Raw genomic sequence first — 17,256 nt, 5'->3', positions numbered from 1 at the left:
TTAATGGTTTTAGGACTTTGATAACATTCAAAGCACGTCACGATGTTTTCTTTGCTTTTTTAGATCGTACGACAAGAAGGATATTGTTACACAAATACGTGAAAAAAAATTCATGTTTAATTCATTTGTATCAAAAGACTTTAGTGACTTTGCGTCTTACAGTATTTCTTACTTAAGTTCATATAAAATAAGAAAATTTCAATCGAAAATAAATGAATCAGAGTTAAAATAATTTAAAAAGAAAGAAACGACATAACTTATTGTATATCTTCAATTCACAATATTTTTTCTCTACAAGAACTTACAAAATAAAATTTTTTTCCTATTTTGTCTATTTACAGAAGGCACAGTTCAGCATTATATATATAGGGGAAAGTAGGGTAAAACCGGGTAGGCGGGTCAAACCGGGTACCTCTGTTTCTTCATGATAAGTGCTATTATCTTTGGCCAACTCGTGTTATTAGTTGTAGATTGATGCCATCATTATTTTTATTCTCATTATTCCTATTGATCTCATTATTCCTATTGACCTTGCCATTGAGAGTGTCGAGAAAAAAATAGATCTCATTTCTAACAATTGTTCTATTTCTGCCAGGGTTGGCAAAAAACTTGTTTTTTTCATTTTAAACAAAAAACAGTTTTTTTGTTTAAAACAATTGTATCACCCTGCAGCCATGTCTGACATAATGTCTTATCGAGCAAAAACTTCTCCGTTCAAAAATTATCTTTTTTGGGGGGAATCCATTAAAAATGTTAAGCCGATAACATGGTGGCTTGCGCTAAAAATGAATGTCAATCCTGTAACGTTCGACTTGGTAATACAACTCCATACAGCAATTGCTTCTTCTGCTGGCATAGAAAGGCTGTTCTCAGCTTTTGGTTTAGTGCACACAAAACTGAGAAACAGATTAGGAGTAGAAAAAGCTTCGAAATTAGTAACAATTTTGAAGGCACTCAACAAAAAAGGTGAAGTCGATCAAACTGAACATGAGATTGAGACTGAGTCTGTATAATCTGATCTTTTAAAAGAGTTTTTTTTAGTTGAGTAGTAAAAAAAACTACTATTCTTTATTAATATATATAAAACTATATTCTTAATTTTATTTTAAGTTATTAAATTTAAAAGTAGGTATTAAAAAAATATACGTAATATGCAATGACTGCAATGCAATTGCAATATGTTATTGTTACCATTCATTTTTGTGTACCTAAATGTTTACTTTTTTTTTTAGTTAAAGGATTGATGTTAATTTATTTATTATTTGCAATGGATGCTAAAATGCAATGTGTTATGGTTTATTTTTTTATAGTTTGTAGTTTTTAGATAAAAAAGAAGTATTGAAGTTCTTTTATTTTTCTTTTATTTATAATTTATGTTGAGAGTTAAGCATAAGATTACTTAATAAGAATAGGAAAGGAACCAAAGTATTATATATTAAATATTATTAACTAGAACTACTGACCTGTTATGAGTTATGTGCTATTAATTAAAAATGTTAAAATGTAAAGTCAGTCAATATCTACTAAGTAATCTTTATTGTATTGATTGTTATTTAATATCCAAAAATAAATATTCTGCTAAAATAATACCCATCTTATCATTTTTATTTCATTATTTATATTTTTATATTTATATGTTACATAAATATTGATAAAAAACTAAAAAACTGAAACAACAACTTTTTTGCAACATACATATTTATTAGTTTTTGTTTGTTTTTGTTTTTTTTACAATTTCTTTTTCAAATAATCATATATTTTAATTGCGATATTTTAAACGATTTTAAACAGCAGTTTAAAAATGTTTAAAACAAAAATGTTTAAAACGGTGTCCACTGTTTTAAACAAGTTTTAATCAAGCAGTTTTAAACACATTGTTTAAAATATGCCAACCCTGATTTCTGCATTGGAGTTTATCCTAGCGATTAAATTTGTTTTGAACTCTACGTTCTTTACGTTTAATGGAACAATTTATAAACAAACTTATGGCACGCCTATGGGTTCCCCGTTATCTTCCATCATAGCTGACATAGTCCTTCAAGATTTGGAAGAAAAAGCCCTTTCAACATTGACTTTCATTCCATCTTTCTACTTCAGATATGTTGATGATATCGCAATGACTGCACCATATTCTTTTATGGATCATACGCTTAATGTTTTCAATTCTTTACATCCTAGAATCCAATTCACCTTGGAAATTGCTGACAGTGATAAATTGAATTTTTTAGATATCTCAATACTTCTAATTAACAACCGCTTAATTACTGACTGGTTCCATAAGCCTACCTTTTCAGGTCGATACCTCAATTTTCTCTCTCAACATCCGACATGCCAAAAAAGAGGTACCATTATTGGCCTTGTGGATAGAGCTTTCTTACTTTCACACCCACAATTTCACCAAAAAAATTTTGACTTTATCATAAAAATTCTCCTGGACAATAACTATCCTTTAGATTTCATTTTTCAGACAATTTTTAACCGCCTCAAATTTCTGATCTCTAGTAGGGGCCTTTCAATTGACGAGGAGAATGTCAACAAGAAGATTGTCTCCTATTTTACAATCCCTTTCGTCCATACCATCTCGCATAAATTTAAAAACATCATAAAAGATCTTGACGTTAAGCTTTCTTACTGTAGTCTTAATAAATTGTCATGCTTTATTAGGATACATAAAGACGTCCTTTCCAGTGCATCGTGCACTAATGTCATCTATATGATCAATTGTGCAGACTGTGATGCCTTTTATATAGGTCAGACAGGCAGGAGATTACAGACGAGAGTCGGGGAACACCGCAACCACATACGTAGAAATACAACAGTTGGTTCGATGATTACCGATCATAGATTAGAGTTTGACCATGATTTTGACTAGAACCATGTCCGGATTTTAGACAGTGAAAAATATCTAAACAAACGACTGATATCTGAGATGTTGTTTATAAGGAGACAAATTAATGGTCTGAATTTACAAACGGATACCGAGGGCTTGCACCAGACATATATAACTGCGTTGGATAAACTCCCCAACATTTAATGCATAAGATAATCTTTGTGATTATTTTCAAGACGCGTTTTGATTTCTTCCATCCCGATATAAATACATATTCGATCGTGTAACGAGTTGTTGTGTTTACTCTTATGTCACCGAGGACCAGTGACCTAGCACTGTATACACACAAGTTTAAAGTCTCGTGAAACATCTTATTGTTAGAGATAACTTGGTCTTTAAAGTATCGTGGATAAATAATTGTTTCGCGTCATATACTCATTATTGTGATAGATCTGTTGCATTTGTATGTAAGTTTTACATTGTTACTATTAACTCGTAAGCGCTCTTAACTCCTTATTGCACGCTTCTACAAGAATCTCGACTTTCGGGTTTCGCATGTCAACATGCCGGCAAGCCTTTATAACTTTTTATGATGTGAATTTTCTGGTCTACCATCCGGGGAGTTCTTCCTCTTGAGATGCTTGTTTGAGCGAATTCTTGCGTTTACAATCTAATTTTAATTACTGACTGCGATATTTTTTTATGTATTCATATATTTATTATTTTAATTGCGCTGCAGATGGCCACAAAAAAAGGGCCGAAACGTTCGCCTTCTTATTATCATATTTGTATGTTGATTCGTATCACTTTTTACTTGCTTTAATTTGATATTTGTCAATTGCCTTCACACAATTAATAAATCTCTTAACGTGATACTTGTGGCTCATATTGCCTCTTTATTTGCTTATAATTATTTTGAGATGAACCATGCAAACAAAATATAATTATTTCTTTTTTAAGAGAAGTCCAAAATTTTCGGGTCAAAAAAGATCGATATCGGTGCAACAATCGAGTCATCGTGGACTTTTTTTACATAGAGCATCTGTTTTGGTAAATGCAGCATTGCATTCTGTATGCATTAGAAAGTATATCGTACTAGTTTTGATCGTCACTTTATACGCCGAAATATACAATCATTGTATTTGTTATCTTCTTCGTGTTGGGACAAAACCGGGTACCTACACATCTCATCTCATGTAATAAAAAGAGGAGAAACTGTTATCCTGATTTTGTCTCCTTACAAAAAGCAGTTGGAAATGAAAACTATCACTAAAAAAAAGACTACTAAAAAAAAGCTGGTAAATATGCATAAAAAGTTACACCTCACTAATTTTATCGCCACTTAAATATGTTGTAGGGGAGGTTCTTCTGAGTTATTCCCCGCAAAAAAAAGTGGGGGAAAGCATTCGTTTAGAAGATATAATAAATTGAAATTTTACAATTTTAATGCTTTCTTTGAAGTATTATAAAATAAAGTTTTAAATCAGAAATAGGTTTGGGTTAGGTTATATCTTCCGGAAGTGGAGCCCCCCCCGTAGGGGGGCGGAACTCACTGTGTCCACGCATATACTTTACAACGCTAAGCAATGTTATACATGGGTTTACAATTTTCCACGCAAAGCGAGATTCAATCCAAACCTATGTGTCTAGTTTTTTGGTAGTGGAGCCCCTCCCTAGGAGGGGTGGGCGGAACCACTGCATCCACGCATACACTTTCCCATTCACACAAAAATTGTGGGGTGGACTTCGCTTCGCGTTGTAAAGTATATGCATGGACGCAGTGGGTTCCGCCTCCCCTCCTCTACGGGGGAGCTCCACTTCCGGAAGATATAACCTAACCCAAACCTATTTCTGATTTAAAACTAAAATTTGGTTTGGATTACGTTATATAACCCAAATTGTAGCTTTGGAGTGGAACTTTTCGGGGGAGGGGGGTGCAGGGAGAGAGACCCCGCCCCTTCCCCGCCCACGCATTAAAGTCGTAAGCCTTTCTTAATAAAAAAATAACAGATTATTACAGCATACACAAACTTTAATGTCAAAGTTTAATTTGTCATATCTTCTAAACGAATGCTTTCCCCCACTTTTTTCTTGCGGCGAATTACTCAGAAGAACCTCCCCTACAACATATTTAAGTGGCGATAAAATCGGTGAGGTGTAACCTTTTATGCATATTTACCAAAAAGCTTTTTGAGATCCCTAAAGTTAAAAAATTAAATAAGAAAGTCCTGCAGCAATGTAGAACAAGAGAATATCTTTATTCGTGATTTTTATCAATAGAATACATCTTTGTATTGTATTTTGATTAAAATAAATCTAGATTTTGTAATTGCAGTATTTTACATGTTTTCAAATGGATACCCGGTTTTACTCTATCGGCAGGGCAAAACCGGGTATTTTAACTTCTCCAAAAAATCTTGTTATCCTTGGTGATTAAATTTTTTGTCAGCAACTAGCCTCATTTTCTCATAGTTTAAGGTCCACTAAAGACTGCTAACGGTCGACAAAATTTTTTTTAGTCTGATGTTTTGTAGGAAGACAAATCCAAAAAAGCACCCTATGTACTCTAAGTAAAAAGGTTTTACCCTACTTTCCCCTATTTGATAATATCGTGTACACATAGTTGTAATATATCACTTTTTCGTGTTTTCAATTTTTCGGAATTTTTTTTGGTTTATTTTTCAAACGACAGCTGTGTACTTTTATGCTGGATCGGATCTACGCAAAGTCGGAAAAATTCAATTGCGCACATACCACAATAACACAGCTCGCCAAGTAAAAGGCTTGTATCATGGGACCTTTATAACGTTCCACCTAAAGCAAAGGGTTAATATAGTTTCGGCGCGTCGAAATTCCATTGGTCTGTCTAGGCCCTCACAATGCAGCCCTTTGTTCGGCAAAATCGTCCAAATGAGAACCCTTCGAAATTCGGCAAACCTTTGCAAACGCCAAAATATAACGAACGATACAAAAATCCGGCGAACGTTTAAGAGAGAAAGAGAAAATTTATTCATATTTTGGAACCAAATTTACCCTTTTAGCAAATATGCAAAGAGAAACAGAAATATTATTTTCGAGCTTTATTAAATCACGAACAATATTTCAATATTTATTTGCATCTTTGATTTGCGAAATATTATTATACTATGTATGGTCTTTTTTATATTTAGAAATGACGTACTATAAATTGAATGAGCGATCTGTTACTAAAATATTTATCTAGGACATCATGTGTGTGTGTGTCTAATTTAATAGATATTGATTCAGCAGTCGTTCGTCGGTGATCAATCACTGGCTCATCTACCCTACATACAGGATGGACAGAGAGATAGGAAACTGGCCGCGCGTGTAAATCGATCATGTTCGAGACAAGCAGACTGGATAAAGATGGAGATTGTGGAGACCGCTAACAAGTGTAAGAGCGATTGGAAGTCCAGCGTATGACCCCCGGTAAACAACGGTGTTTCGCAAGATATAAAAAACACGCGCGAAGATCCAGGAAGAAGAAGAACGTGCGTGAGTGCGTGTGAATCGATCCGCTTGCGCGAGAGACAGACGGATGAGACAGGGTCGCACTGAGAGGGATGGGACCCGATGCTAAATTAAAGGGCGACGCGCGGCGGACGCGAAGGCGGATGTGCCTCGAGAGTAAAACAGGATGGCAGGGTAGAGGGAAGGGTAAAGATAGGTGGCTAACTCTCTGCGTTAGATAGGTAGGTGAGAGAAAGATGCGAGGGTTAGCTCGCGGATCAAAGCACGTGGCTCTGTTCTCGGCTGGCGGGAATAGAGATGGAAAGCGAGATTCTCGGTGAATTTCAATGCGTTGTGCGATTCGTGCTCGGAAAGCCATTTTCGGGATCCGTGGAGGTGAGCGATGGGGATCGGCGCAGGGATCGAGGTCGACGACGAGCTCGACGAATTGACGAAAGTCGGCGAGACTAGCCGTTGCGAGTGCCTTTTATTCCAATTAAATTCGCTATGTAATTATTTTTGCAAAATTTACATTATTTTATCCATCTTGTTAAATCTTATTTTTTTAAATCTTTAATTTAATATGTAATGCAAAATGTTTTTTAAAAATCGATATTAAACATAATCAATGCATATGAGTGTGTGTCAACTATTCCATAACTTTTATAATGCAAAGATCTATAAATAGATTGTATTGAAACTGCAAATTACTATTGTTGCGCATTCATTCTTTAATTAAATAACATTATTTATTGTTAAATGTTTTAATAACTGTTGAATAAAAATATTTCTGGCAAATTCAAAAAACATTCAATGAAAATGATTTTAAAAGTTTAGACTGTATATGGTGAAAAATCGTGATATGCAAATTACTTTTTTTTTTGCGCGTCGCGTACGCGTAATGAAATTTAGAGACTTAATTCGATATATCCACGCTTGGTATTTAAATTTACTCCGGCATTTATTACGTGCATTAACATGGACGATGGTTGATGCGGGGTGGTAGTGAAGAAAACTGTGGATGGAGGTATTGCGTTATAGTGTAGAGAGAGAGAGAGAAAGAGAGAGAGAGAGAGAATCGTGGCTAATAGCGGTATCTAATTACCGGAGGTGTTGCTGTCGATTAATCCAAGCGGAAGGTACTCGATGGTATCGTTAAACCTTTTTTTACCATCTTTCTCGAGTAAACGTCTGTTCTTGAGTAAACTACCGAACTGCCTACAAGTTTAAATGCACTCGATAAGGTAATTAACGGAAAATTTATAAAATGGTAAAATATTATTCGCGTCGTTTATATTAAAAACATGCGAAAGCTGTTATACAAAAATCTTGTTGAAATCGTACAGGGCATTATTTTATATATTCTCATCTTACACATATTAAAAACTATATATTATTTTAAGATTTCTTTAGACAATTTACTATTCGTGATAAAATTTAAGATAGAATTCTATTTATAATTTTATGCGTCACATGTTTAACATATACATGATATATATATTTTGATTTGTATTTTACGTGTTTAAATGTTTTTTGCATTATATGACACATAAAATAAAACTATTTTGAATTTTGTCGCGAACTATACATCATTTAAAGAGGCCTGTAAAAGGCAAATACTTTAAAAATTTAAAAAAACTAGATTAGCGCTCCCATCTAGTAATTTATTAATTTAACAAATTAAGTGTAAAAAAAGTTACAGATAGTATCTTTATTCGATTATACTTACTGTTTAACTAATTCGTTTCTAAATTTCGCGAATTAACTTATCTGAGATCGCTCATTTCATCGCAAACTCTCGTTGATCGCGATGATGTGCGCGATCGTTCTCCAAATCCAAGTGCTATATCGCGACCGGCTCTTCTGTCAGGCAGTTTCTTAAGGTGGCTCTCGGCGCCGAATCACACGCAAACCCCCTCCGTCTGATTTACCATAAGAATGGTCCCCATTATCCCGTAGATCCGCGCCGGGAGATATTCCAAGTCGAGAATGGCCTGGAGCCGGGGCTAAGGGGCTGGTGACAGATGCTCTGTATGCAAATTTCCGCGAGCACCACCCGTGAAAACCCCATAACACGCCATCCTTCGGCCGATCCTGTTCACCCCCTCCACCCCTGTTCATCCACCTGCACCCTCCCTTTACCGCTCCTTCACCGTCACCGTTTCACGATGTTGGCCGAGACGGCTTCCTTGTGATAAAGACTTTTCTCTCCTCCCCGGGTGTCTTTTCTTCTTCCCTCCTTCCCTCTCGAAGAATTCACCGGGAACAAAGAAAGGGAGAAGGGTATCGTCCGGGAAGTGAGAAAGGCGTTAATTGAAAGGAGCCGGGGAGGCCCAAGCAGACCCAGTAAAATCTCGTCGTTCTACGTGGCAAGAGAACGTCTATCGCCAATTTTCTCGGTTTCATTGAAGAGGGCGGAAATATCTTTTCTTTTCCGACTGATTGACTGATCTTCGATATATTCCACCGAGATCGCACAGTATTGAGCTGCGATCTTCTTGACGAAACTTTGTAGGTTTTGTGAAACGAGCAAAAATTATTTTGTCCTCTCACGGATCATGTTGCAATATATTTCCGTCAATGATAGAAACGCGTTTTTCTTAAAAGTTTTATAATTTCAAATGCATGATATAAATACTAAAATCTTTTAACGTATATACTTTAGAATGTAATCTCATTAAAGTATAATTGATACACTTTTTTACGAAATAATATATGTACAGTTTGTCTACTCCCTGGAAAAACATGGAAAACCTGGAAGCCTCAGGGAATTTAAAAAAAAATTCTCTCTTTGATAATTTTGCTCTTGCAATCCTACTATAAGTAGACAATCCGCCAATAAGCCAAATTGTGAATTATGTGTTTAAAATATATTATAAATATATATATATCTTTGTTTATATATTGAATGTCTTAACAAAATATTGAATATGCAGTTCATATTCTTTATTTTAATTTTTAGTGATAAAAAATGAAAATGTAACGCAAGTTAAAAATTTATATCTTAATAAAATTATTAAGTTTTTTTTCAGTACATTTGTAAATCTAGTACTTGAAACTTAAGTGACTTTGTATTTTCCCTTTGTATGAATAAAAAGCATTAGAAAACGCGTGCAATGAAAAAACTTATTTTAGGAAATCGCACCAAAAATTTTTTAAAATATTCTCTTTACCTGGAATTTTGAACAAAAATACCTGGAAGATCAGAGAATTTTCAGGGAATTTTTTTACAAAATTTGAGTAGACACCCTGATGTACACCTAATCTGATGTATTAACACATATATATGACTGTCTTGAAATATGTCATCGCGAATAATGCTGCACCATTGGAAATTAGAATTAGCGCACACTCGGTTAAGCTAATCAAGCGACGTCGCGTAATAAGAAATTGTTACAGCTACGGCGTCGGCGGACGACGTCGACGACGATAACAACGACAGGTGCGATTAACGAGCGTTTGACTCAAGTTTGGGGCTAAACCGACCGCTAATTAAATTAATTTCAAGATACGTCTCACCCCTTTGTCTTTCCCTTGCTTAGAACGTCGCGGTACGCAATGGGAAGGGATGGGAATGAAAGAACACATGATCTTGATTCTCAATCGTTTCGTCGATCGACGAATGATTAATGGCGCAATAATATATGCATATATTTGCATTTATGTAATGCAGAATATATTAAGTGTTTCAAATATATATCTGAAAATTAGTTATTTACGAAGCTGCTCTATTTTAAGAATTTAGAGATCAAAGTATATATTATATTTGAATAATAAGGAGGTATATTACGGTGTAGGACTTCATTTTTTAAAATATCTGATTCTCAATGCACCTCAACTTTTGAAATAAATTTAAATAAAAGATACGTAAATGGAATTTTATATAACAAAGTGTCGAATTATACGACGGCTCGTTTATGCGAGATAAATTGTTCGAATATAACCTAATATAATTTAAGATATCATGTATGTGCTTTTTACGCACAATTAATATTCGCAAAGTACACCCGGAACAACATAAATTCGCACAAAAACAAGATACAATATTTCGGGTCACTATATCTAGTCACCGGGTGTGTCGCACGTGGCGGCGTTAGAGCATGAACAATCGGTATAGTATAATGGTGTATTCTTTCTTGCACTAGGCTGCATTCCATGCACGAAACAGAGACGCTTCTAAGTAAAGTGAGTTGTTGCTCGATCCGTTTCGCAAACGACGCGTAGTGTATCTTCTTCGTCATGACTTTGCGCGCATTTCGACGTTTTATTGAAAAAGCATTGCACGAAGCTACGATTGTCTGAGAAACAGTTGACTGGCGCAGGCATAAAAGAAGAGACACAGGGAGGAGAGGGTGAGTCGAGTCTTGGAGAGAAAACCAGTGAGAGAAAGGACGGCTGCGAAATGGTCTCTCGACTTAATACAACGAGAGAGGGAGAGAGAAAGAGCAATGTCGGGGATGAAATTTCATCGCGGGAATTCAATTAAAAGTAATATGCTAGGGGGAGGCTTTCGACGCGGGGAAAAAAAGCAGTCAACGCTGATGGATAGATAAGCAAATGCGCGAATGGACGGACGGATTTATCGACGTTTAACAACCGGCCGATAATCAAGCAACGGAATGACGTCGAGTTAAAAGTGCGTTTTAACGTTTCCCGAGTGACAGTGAATCAAACCTCTTGAATCAAACCTCTCGAGCTGCATTCGACGTGATGACATTTCAAGATTGTAAATTTCATTCACACCGTACAACATGCATAATTATTTGTGTCAATTTTTTTTCGCGTTGTTATATTATTTTTGTGTGTATAATATAATTTTAAATTTGTTGATTTCTCAGATTTCAATGATATCTTAACAATTATGTGAGGCGATTAAATCTATTGGCTGAATAATGCTTGGTTACTTAAGGATGTTTTGGCTGTACAATAGTAGCAAAAAATTCTCAAAATTTAAAAAAGCATATTTCTTACGTTTATACTGTTTGAAAAATCGAATAAATAAATCCGAATTATAAAAAGAATTAAAGTATCACAAAAAAATATGATTTTTAATGTTTTCGTAAAAGAAAATAGTTGTAATTAGTATTTTTTTTAATTTATGATAAGAACTTTTGATTCTGAATACCCCCGGAAATTAACTGCAAGAACAAAAAAACGAGTAATTTGCAGAAGAGAGAGAGAGAGAGACAGATAATATTTTTTGACAATTTTTAATAAATAACTTTTAATCAAGTAAGTGGATCTAAATCAAATTTTGCACAAATATTTATTAGAGTTTTCTTAATATATGTGAAAATTTTTATTTCGTTGGCAATGTTTTTTTTGTCATATTTGTCAATAAGTGCTACAAAACGCGATCTTCCATAAGAATCAATATTAACTTTAAACTTAAATAATTTCCAAATGATTAAGAGAATTGTGCTCAGGTTTTGCACAGATATTCAGAAGAAATAGTAAAACAGTCTACAAAATTTTCATGCTTTTGTCAATATTTCGACATATGACACATATATCTTTAATATATTGACATATATATGTGCATGTGCGTGTAAACTCGCGTTAATAGCACTTTAGATTTATTACACAATTAGATTTGATACGCAAAGTTTCCCAGCGATTCGGCGAAACCGCGATCGCGTCCCCGATGCCAAATTGAACATTGGCCAGAAAAGTTTTCACGACTCCTTATTGTTTCGATGGCAATTAAGCGATGGCGCGAGGGACGAGTGGGACGGAAGCACTCTCTTGTACAGGTTTTGGGAAGAAGGGCGAGTCATCGTAAATTCTCGCTCCGTGAACCAGCGGAAAATTCGATCGGAATGGTTTGAATTCTTGTCTCGCGAGACGAACGGTCGGCGCGATTCTAGAATACTGATGTGTCACACCAAGGGGGCGAAAGTCGCTTGTTTTCTTTATTCCCTCGCTCTCGCTTTCTATGGCCCTGGCTCGCGTCAAGGCCGAAACCTTACGTCGCGAATATGGGAAGTCAATAGGGAGGCAAGTCAAGCAGCAAGTTACTCAGCCTTTCCATTACCGCGCTAGGAGATAAATAATATGCAATTTCTCTCTATTATAGTAATTTCAACATTGAACCTTTGACAGATTTAAACAAAGAAAAAAAAGTTTACATCTTCATGTATGCATATTTTTGATAATAGATGAATTACTATAAAAAATTGAAAATACAGAGCAAATTAAATCTTATTTGTTTAAAGAGATCAATTTTATTAGCGAATTAATTTCAACTTTCTCTAAATATTGTATTAATAAAATGTTAATTTAAAACCTGATTGTGATAAAAATACATCTCGAGAAATATACTGCTTTTGATCAAATTTGCGTCAAATCACACACGCACTCAACTATAAATGGATTATATAAGTTGCGCATTTTTTGCGGTACTTTAAAAATCCATATATTTTCATTATTGCGGTAATTTGAGATCTGATCCGTGATATTCGAATATAAAATTATCGCCGGTTTGTGTTATTTGAATACGATGATATATCGACTTTTTCTCATAATGTAGCGGCGAAAAAAAAACAGAGTCATGGTATCCGGAATAAACCTACCGCAGTTTCGAGCATGAATTTACGAGACAACGCGACAATGCCGTTTTCGAGAAGGCCCTTGGGAATCGGGAGATGCGCGACCTTTTGCGAATTCGCTGCCGATATCGAACAACTTGTATAATTGCCGGCGTTTGCATTTTTATCGAAAAATTCCATTTACGGGCGTACGATAAAACGGCGCGTAAATAAGCGGCCGCTAGCAGCGAGCTTAGCGACTAATGATTCCGGTCTTTCCGGATTGAGAAACGCATCGCGCTACGCGGCGTTAAATGCATGGCGAGGGAGATAAAAAAAAAGAGGGAAACATGCGGTCCCCCGCAAACGAGAGACATTACTCCCGAATCCGCTCGAAAAGTAACGTCGGACTACACAAACCGCGGTAAATTTGCTTTCGGGCAAAATCGATTTCGACACGTAAAAGAGACGGTTAAGAGGGAAATCGCCTGCATTCGTTCAAATTCTACCCTGACATTCGATTTTCATATAATATCCACGTAACGGTCGCCGCGAAAAATCCTATGATATACGAAAATCGAATGTCAAGCTGGAATTTTCTAAAAAATTGCGGTTTCTTAAATTCTCTAAAATATAATCTATTGAAGTTTATATTTAAATCGGGCACGAACTTATGCAATCACCTGATAATAAAATATATCTCTTTAGCGAGGATTTTTTCGCCTAAGAGGGGGTAAATATAGCGACCGGAATAACGAGCGACTTGCGATGGATATAAAATAACAAGAGCGCTCCGGGAAAAATCCTCTCTTTCTCTCGGCGGAAACGTCGGGATTGAACGCCGGAAGTCGCCTCATTTTCTCGTCCGTCACGCTCTTACCAGGTCAGGATCGCGATCCTTGGATTATTTCGTGAGGTGACGACGCAAGATCCTTAGTGGCGTGCTGAGAAAGGCGACTCGATTTGAAGGGTTAAAAAAAAGTGCGTGTCGTTAAGAGGACGCGCGTATGATTATGGGACTCCTTGACGACGGACGCGCGAAATGACGCGCACGCCTCGCTTGCTTCCTTCTTAACGAGGACGCGCACGTCTTTGAGCCCGCGGGGTGCACGTAATCTTCAATACACACAGACAAATCCTACTGATGAATCGTGCGTATTCGCACCCTTGTCCTTAACCCCTTCCTTCCTTCCTTCCTTTCTTCCTTCGCAGCGTGCCGCTAATAGAAACGCGCTCTCACCGTGTTAGCGCAGTGGACTTGCCTCTTTCGTCCTCTCTCCTTCTCTCTAAAGCTTTTAACTCTATCGAGCGAAATTGCTTTCCCGCTGCGAAAGGATGTTGCTGTCATCCATTGAAATTGGATTATTAATAGGAATCAATATGCACTTATTACGGTTATTATTATTATTATTATTATTTTGAAAAACGAGTCTTGTTCGCGATTGTTTCGTGAAATTTCTCGAGTTAATAATAATGTTAATAATAAGAGAGATAAAAAGAACATCAATATATGTGCGATATTACATTAAATAGATTTGGAAATCATATAGCCAGGCTTAGATAAGGCTCGCTTGGCAGTTTTACTATCGGTGTATAAAATAAAAATAAAAATGATAAAAAAACAGTAAAATAAAAATTTCTTATTTTATTTTATATTTCTGCTACGTTCATCGTGGAAATTTATTATTCTCTCAAATAAAAAATTCAGATGGATCCAATCTGTGAATTAAACAATAAAATATTACATATCAGATTTTAAACATTTTTGATCAATATCATTTTATTAAACAATAATAAAAGCATCACATATACCTATCCATTCACATACGCATGGAATAGTTAAGAACGTTTAGATTTTACCGCCATCTCGAATGTGTATATTTATGTTGATGCAATTATAATTTATCTCACGGAATCCGACGTTAAACCATGTTCCGGCACGACGAATGAATCCTTTCTAATTCGTGTCTTTTGTCAAGTCTCAAGAGAAGACCATTATATGAGGAATGAAAAGTCTTTGTCATCGTTAATTGCCTGGCTCGTTAATGACGACCGTGCGATTATGACGGCTTAAGTGGCAATTAATAAGTTTAAGGGGAAAGGGGGGAGGGACGAAGGAAAGATACATTCGTCGCTCGTTACGAACCGTAACTCAATTTTTATTTTCTCAGGGAAGTCGGCGGTCCCATTTTTATCATTGGCCGCGTACACTGTTTACCGTCAAGGACCAATATACATACGTTATTTCCCGAATATCTCGCACGGAATCGGAGAATCGTAGGGGAACGCTCTCTCGTGCGGGGATTTACGGCGAGAGGCGGGAATATCGCAAGATCCATTAAAATGCGTGCATGCGCACTGTCTCTTGTTGATGGTGTCTCTCAAGGGAGAACGATACGCCGATAAATTTATATAAATCTGCTTACACATGTAATACAATCTCTTGGAAATTTTATATATAAGCATATTCCATCGAAGTGTACACTTGTACTCATCGATAAAAAAAACTGACTGAAACATATATGCAAAATACTTTTAAATGTATTTTTTTGTATATTACCAGCAATGTTATAGATTTATTGTTTTATATAACTATTTCCACTGTTATATTTTATCATTAAGTAGAATGCTGTTAAAAAAAAAAGTTAGCTTTATTCTTTGAAGAAATCAATTTAAAATCTTTTTTTAGTGAAAATTTGGATAGCATATCAATATATTAATATTTTGGTAATTGAGTATCAAAATTCTCTTTGTACATAAAATACAATTTACACAAACATAATTTATAAAACATTTAAATAATTCTCTTAAAAAAGATAAATCAAAATATTCGTACGAGAGAGAGAGAGAGAGAGAGAGAGAGGGATTAAAAAGATTTACTAGATTAAATAAGTATATTATACAGCCAAGTATAGATTTAATCGAGCAATTCGCGAGACGAACGAAGGGTAAGTATTCTGCACGACGGTGTACAATCAACGAAAGACGGTTGTCCCCGCATAAACAGCAACGGGTCCCACTCGGCGATACGCACGGTTGCTGTGCTCGCAGGGGACGCAGTTGCCGCGGACGGATTCCCCTGCCCTTCGTAGAGAGAGCATACGCTCTCTCCGCGCTTTCCATCAGAGCAAATAGAATTTGCGGTCGTACCCACGTCCGCATCCGCCGGATCCCGCCTGCGAAATCGTCGCGCGAGCACGACAGAGCGCGGGTGGACTTTCCTAGGGGGAAGGGAAAAGAGAAAACGCACAGCCACACACGGTGAAACTGCGTGCGACTGAAAGAGAAGAAGCGATAGATCCGACAGAGCAGCGGGAGAAGGGAAGGGGTGGGAGAAGGAGGACTCGCAGCAGGTGCCTCCCTTGCTTTTACGACCGGTCGCCAAAGGGCAGTATACCGGATGTCGTTTACATGGGAATCGCTCATCGGGGAGAAACTCTCTCTGCCAGATAAACTCTAGATTTGCGCGGACGGACCGCGCGGAAATTTATGCAAAACCTGGCGATCCGTCGCATCCGTATCATCTTGCGCGACCAATCCTCCCCCTCTTGCCCCCTAAACTCTAATATCCGATTCTCGTCCGCCGATGGACCGATTGGCTTTTTATCGATGCTTTTATCGACTCGCGTGTTCTGCCGAACCGTAACTTGTTACGCGAGATTCTGTTTATTCCGAGTCTTTACTTATGTTAGCGAGATTATATTGGGACGTGTGCGATGAAAAAGGAACAATATTTGTAGCGCGCGAATAATTGAATTTTTATTTTTATTTATCTGCCAATCTTTATTTAAAATAGCATTAAAATAGGGAGTTTTTTTAAATATTCATAAAATAAACGGTGACGTGACGAGTAACGAGGACATTCATAATCGAAATAGTAACATGGAATACGATTTCGTTTCAGAATAAGCTGCCACATTTCGGATATAGATACGATTCTTAATCATATTAAATTCAACTTTTTCTATTACATATTATTAGATTCGTAATGAATAATGAATATTAGCGTATCGAAGAATATCATCCTTTTTATCCTATTTTCCTCATATTTTTTAAAGAAATGTCAATCGATCGGGCAAAAAATATTTTACGACTTTTCTTATTTGAACCTGCCCTGTGTCTCAAGAAGAACGCGGGAGTCTTTGTCGTTCGTTGCTGGAACAAGGGATGATACGACAGGGTGAAGCTCATCAGGCGAGCGTGTATCCGCGGCGAATACTAATGCGGCGAGCTTCTAGGGGGGCCGCAAACGTCTATACTGATATCCATAAGCCAAACCGCCCTCTTATCCTTCGTATAACGTTCAATAGCCGTTATTCGCTAACGTCTGTCTTGAATAATCGAGGAACGACTCAATTCGCTTCATTTGCTACCAAAGTATGCGAGTTTAATGAAGGGGGATTGGATAATTTTTGTATTAAAAAAGAT

The 17,256-nt window shown here is 36.4% G+C and overlaps 2 protein-coding genes across 2 annotated transcripts in view; both read left to right on the top strand.

Moving 5' to 3' along the window:
• Positions 1-17,256, top strand: part of LOC115241503 (prickle planar cell polarity protein 3-like) — a 146,955-nt gene that overhangs the window by 55,411 nt on the left and 74,288 nt on the right. The gene's annotated exons all lie outside the window — the stretch shown is intronic.
• LOC115241501 lies at positions 1,835-6,606 on the top strand. The gene is made up of 2 exons (XM_029817265.1): positions 1,835-3,297; positions 6,086-6,606. Exon 1 carries the CDS (start codon positions 1,886-1,888, stop codon positions 2,870-2,872), a length of 987 nt encoding a protein of 328 aa, XP_029673125.1. The 5' UTR covers positions 1,835-1,885; the 3' UTR covers positions 2,873-3,297; positions 6,086-6,606.

This window comes from Formica exsecta, unplaced genomic scaffold (assembly GCF_003651465.1).
Source record: "Formica exsecta isolate Colony F162 unplaced genomic scaffold, ASM365146v1 scaffold50, whole genome shotgun sequence".
Taxonomy (NCBI): domain Eukaryota; kingdom Metazoa; phylum Arthropoda; class Insecta; order Hymenoptera; family Formicidae; genus Formica; species Formica exsecta.
Note: the sequence above shows the minus strand (reverse complement) of the source record. Positions and strands in the feature narration are given on the sequence as shown.

What these genes read in the sequence shown, in the direction of transcription:
- LOC115241501 (XM_029817265.1), top strand. Translation starts at nt 1,886, where the DNA reads ATGCCAACCCTGATTTCTGCATTGGAGTTTATCCTAGCGATTAAATTT.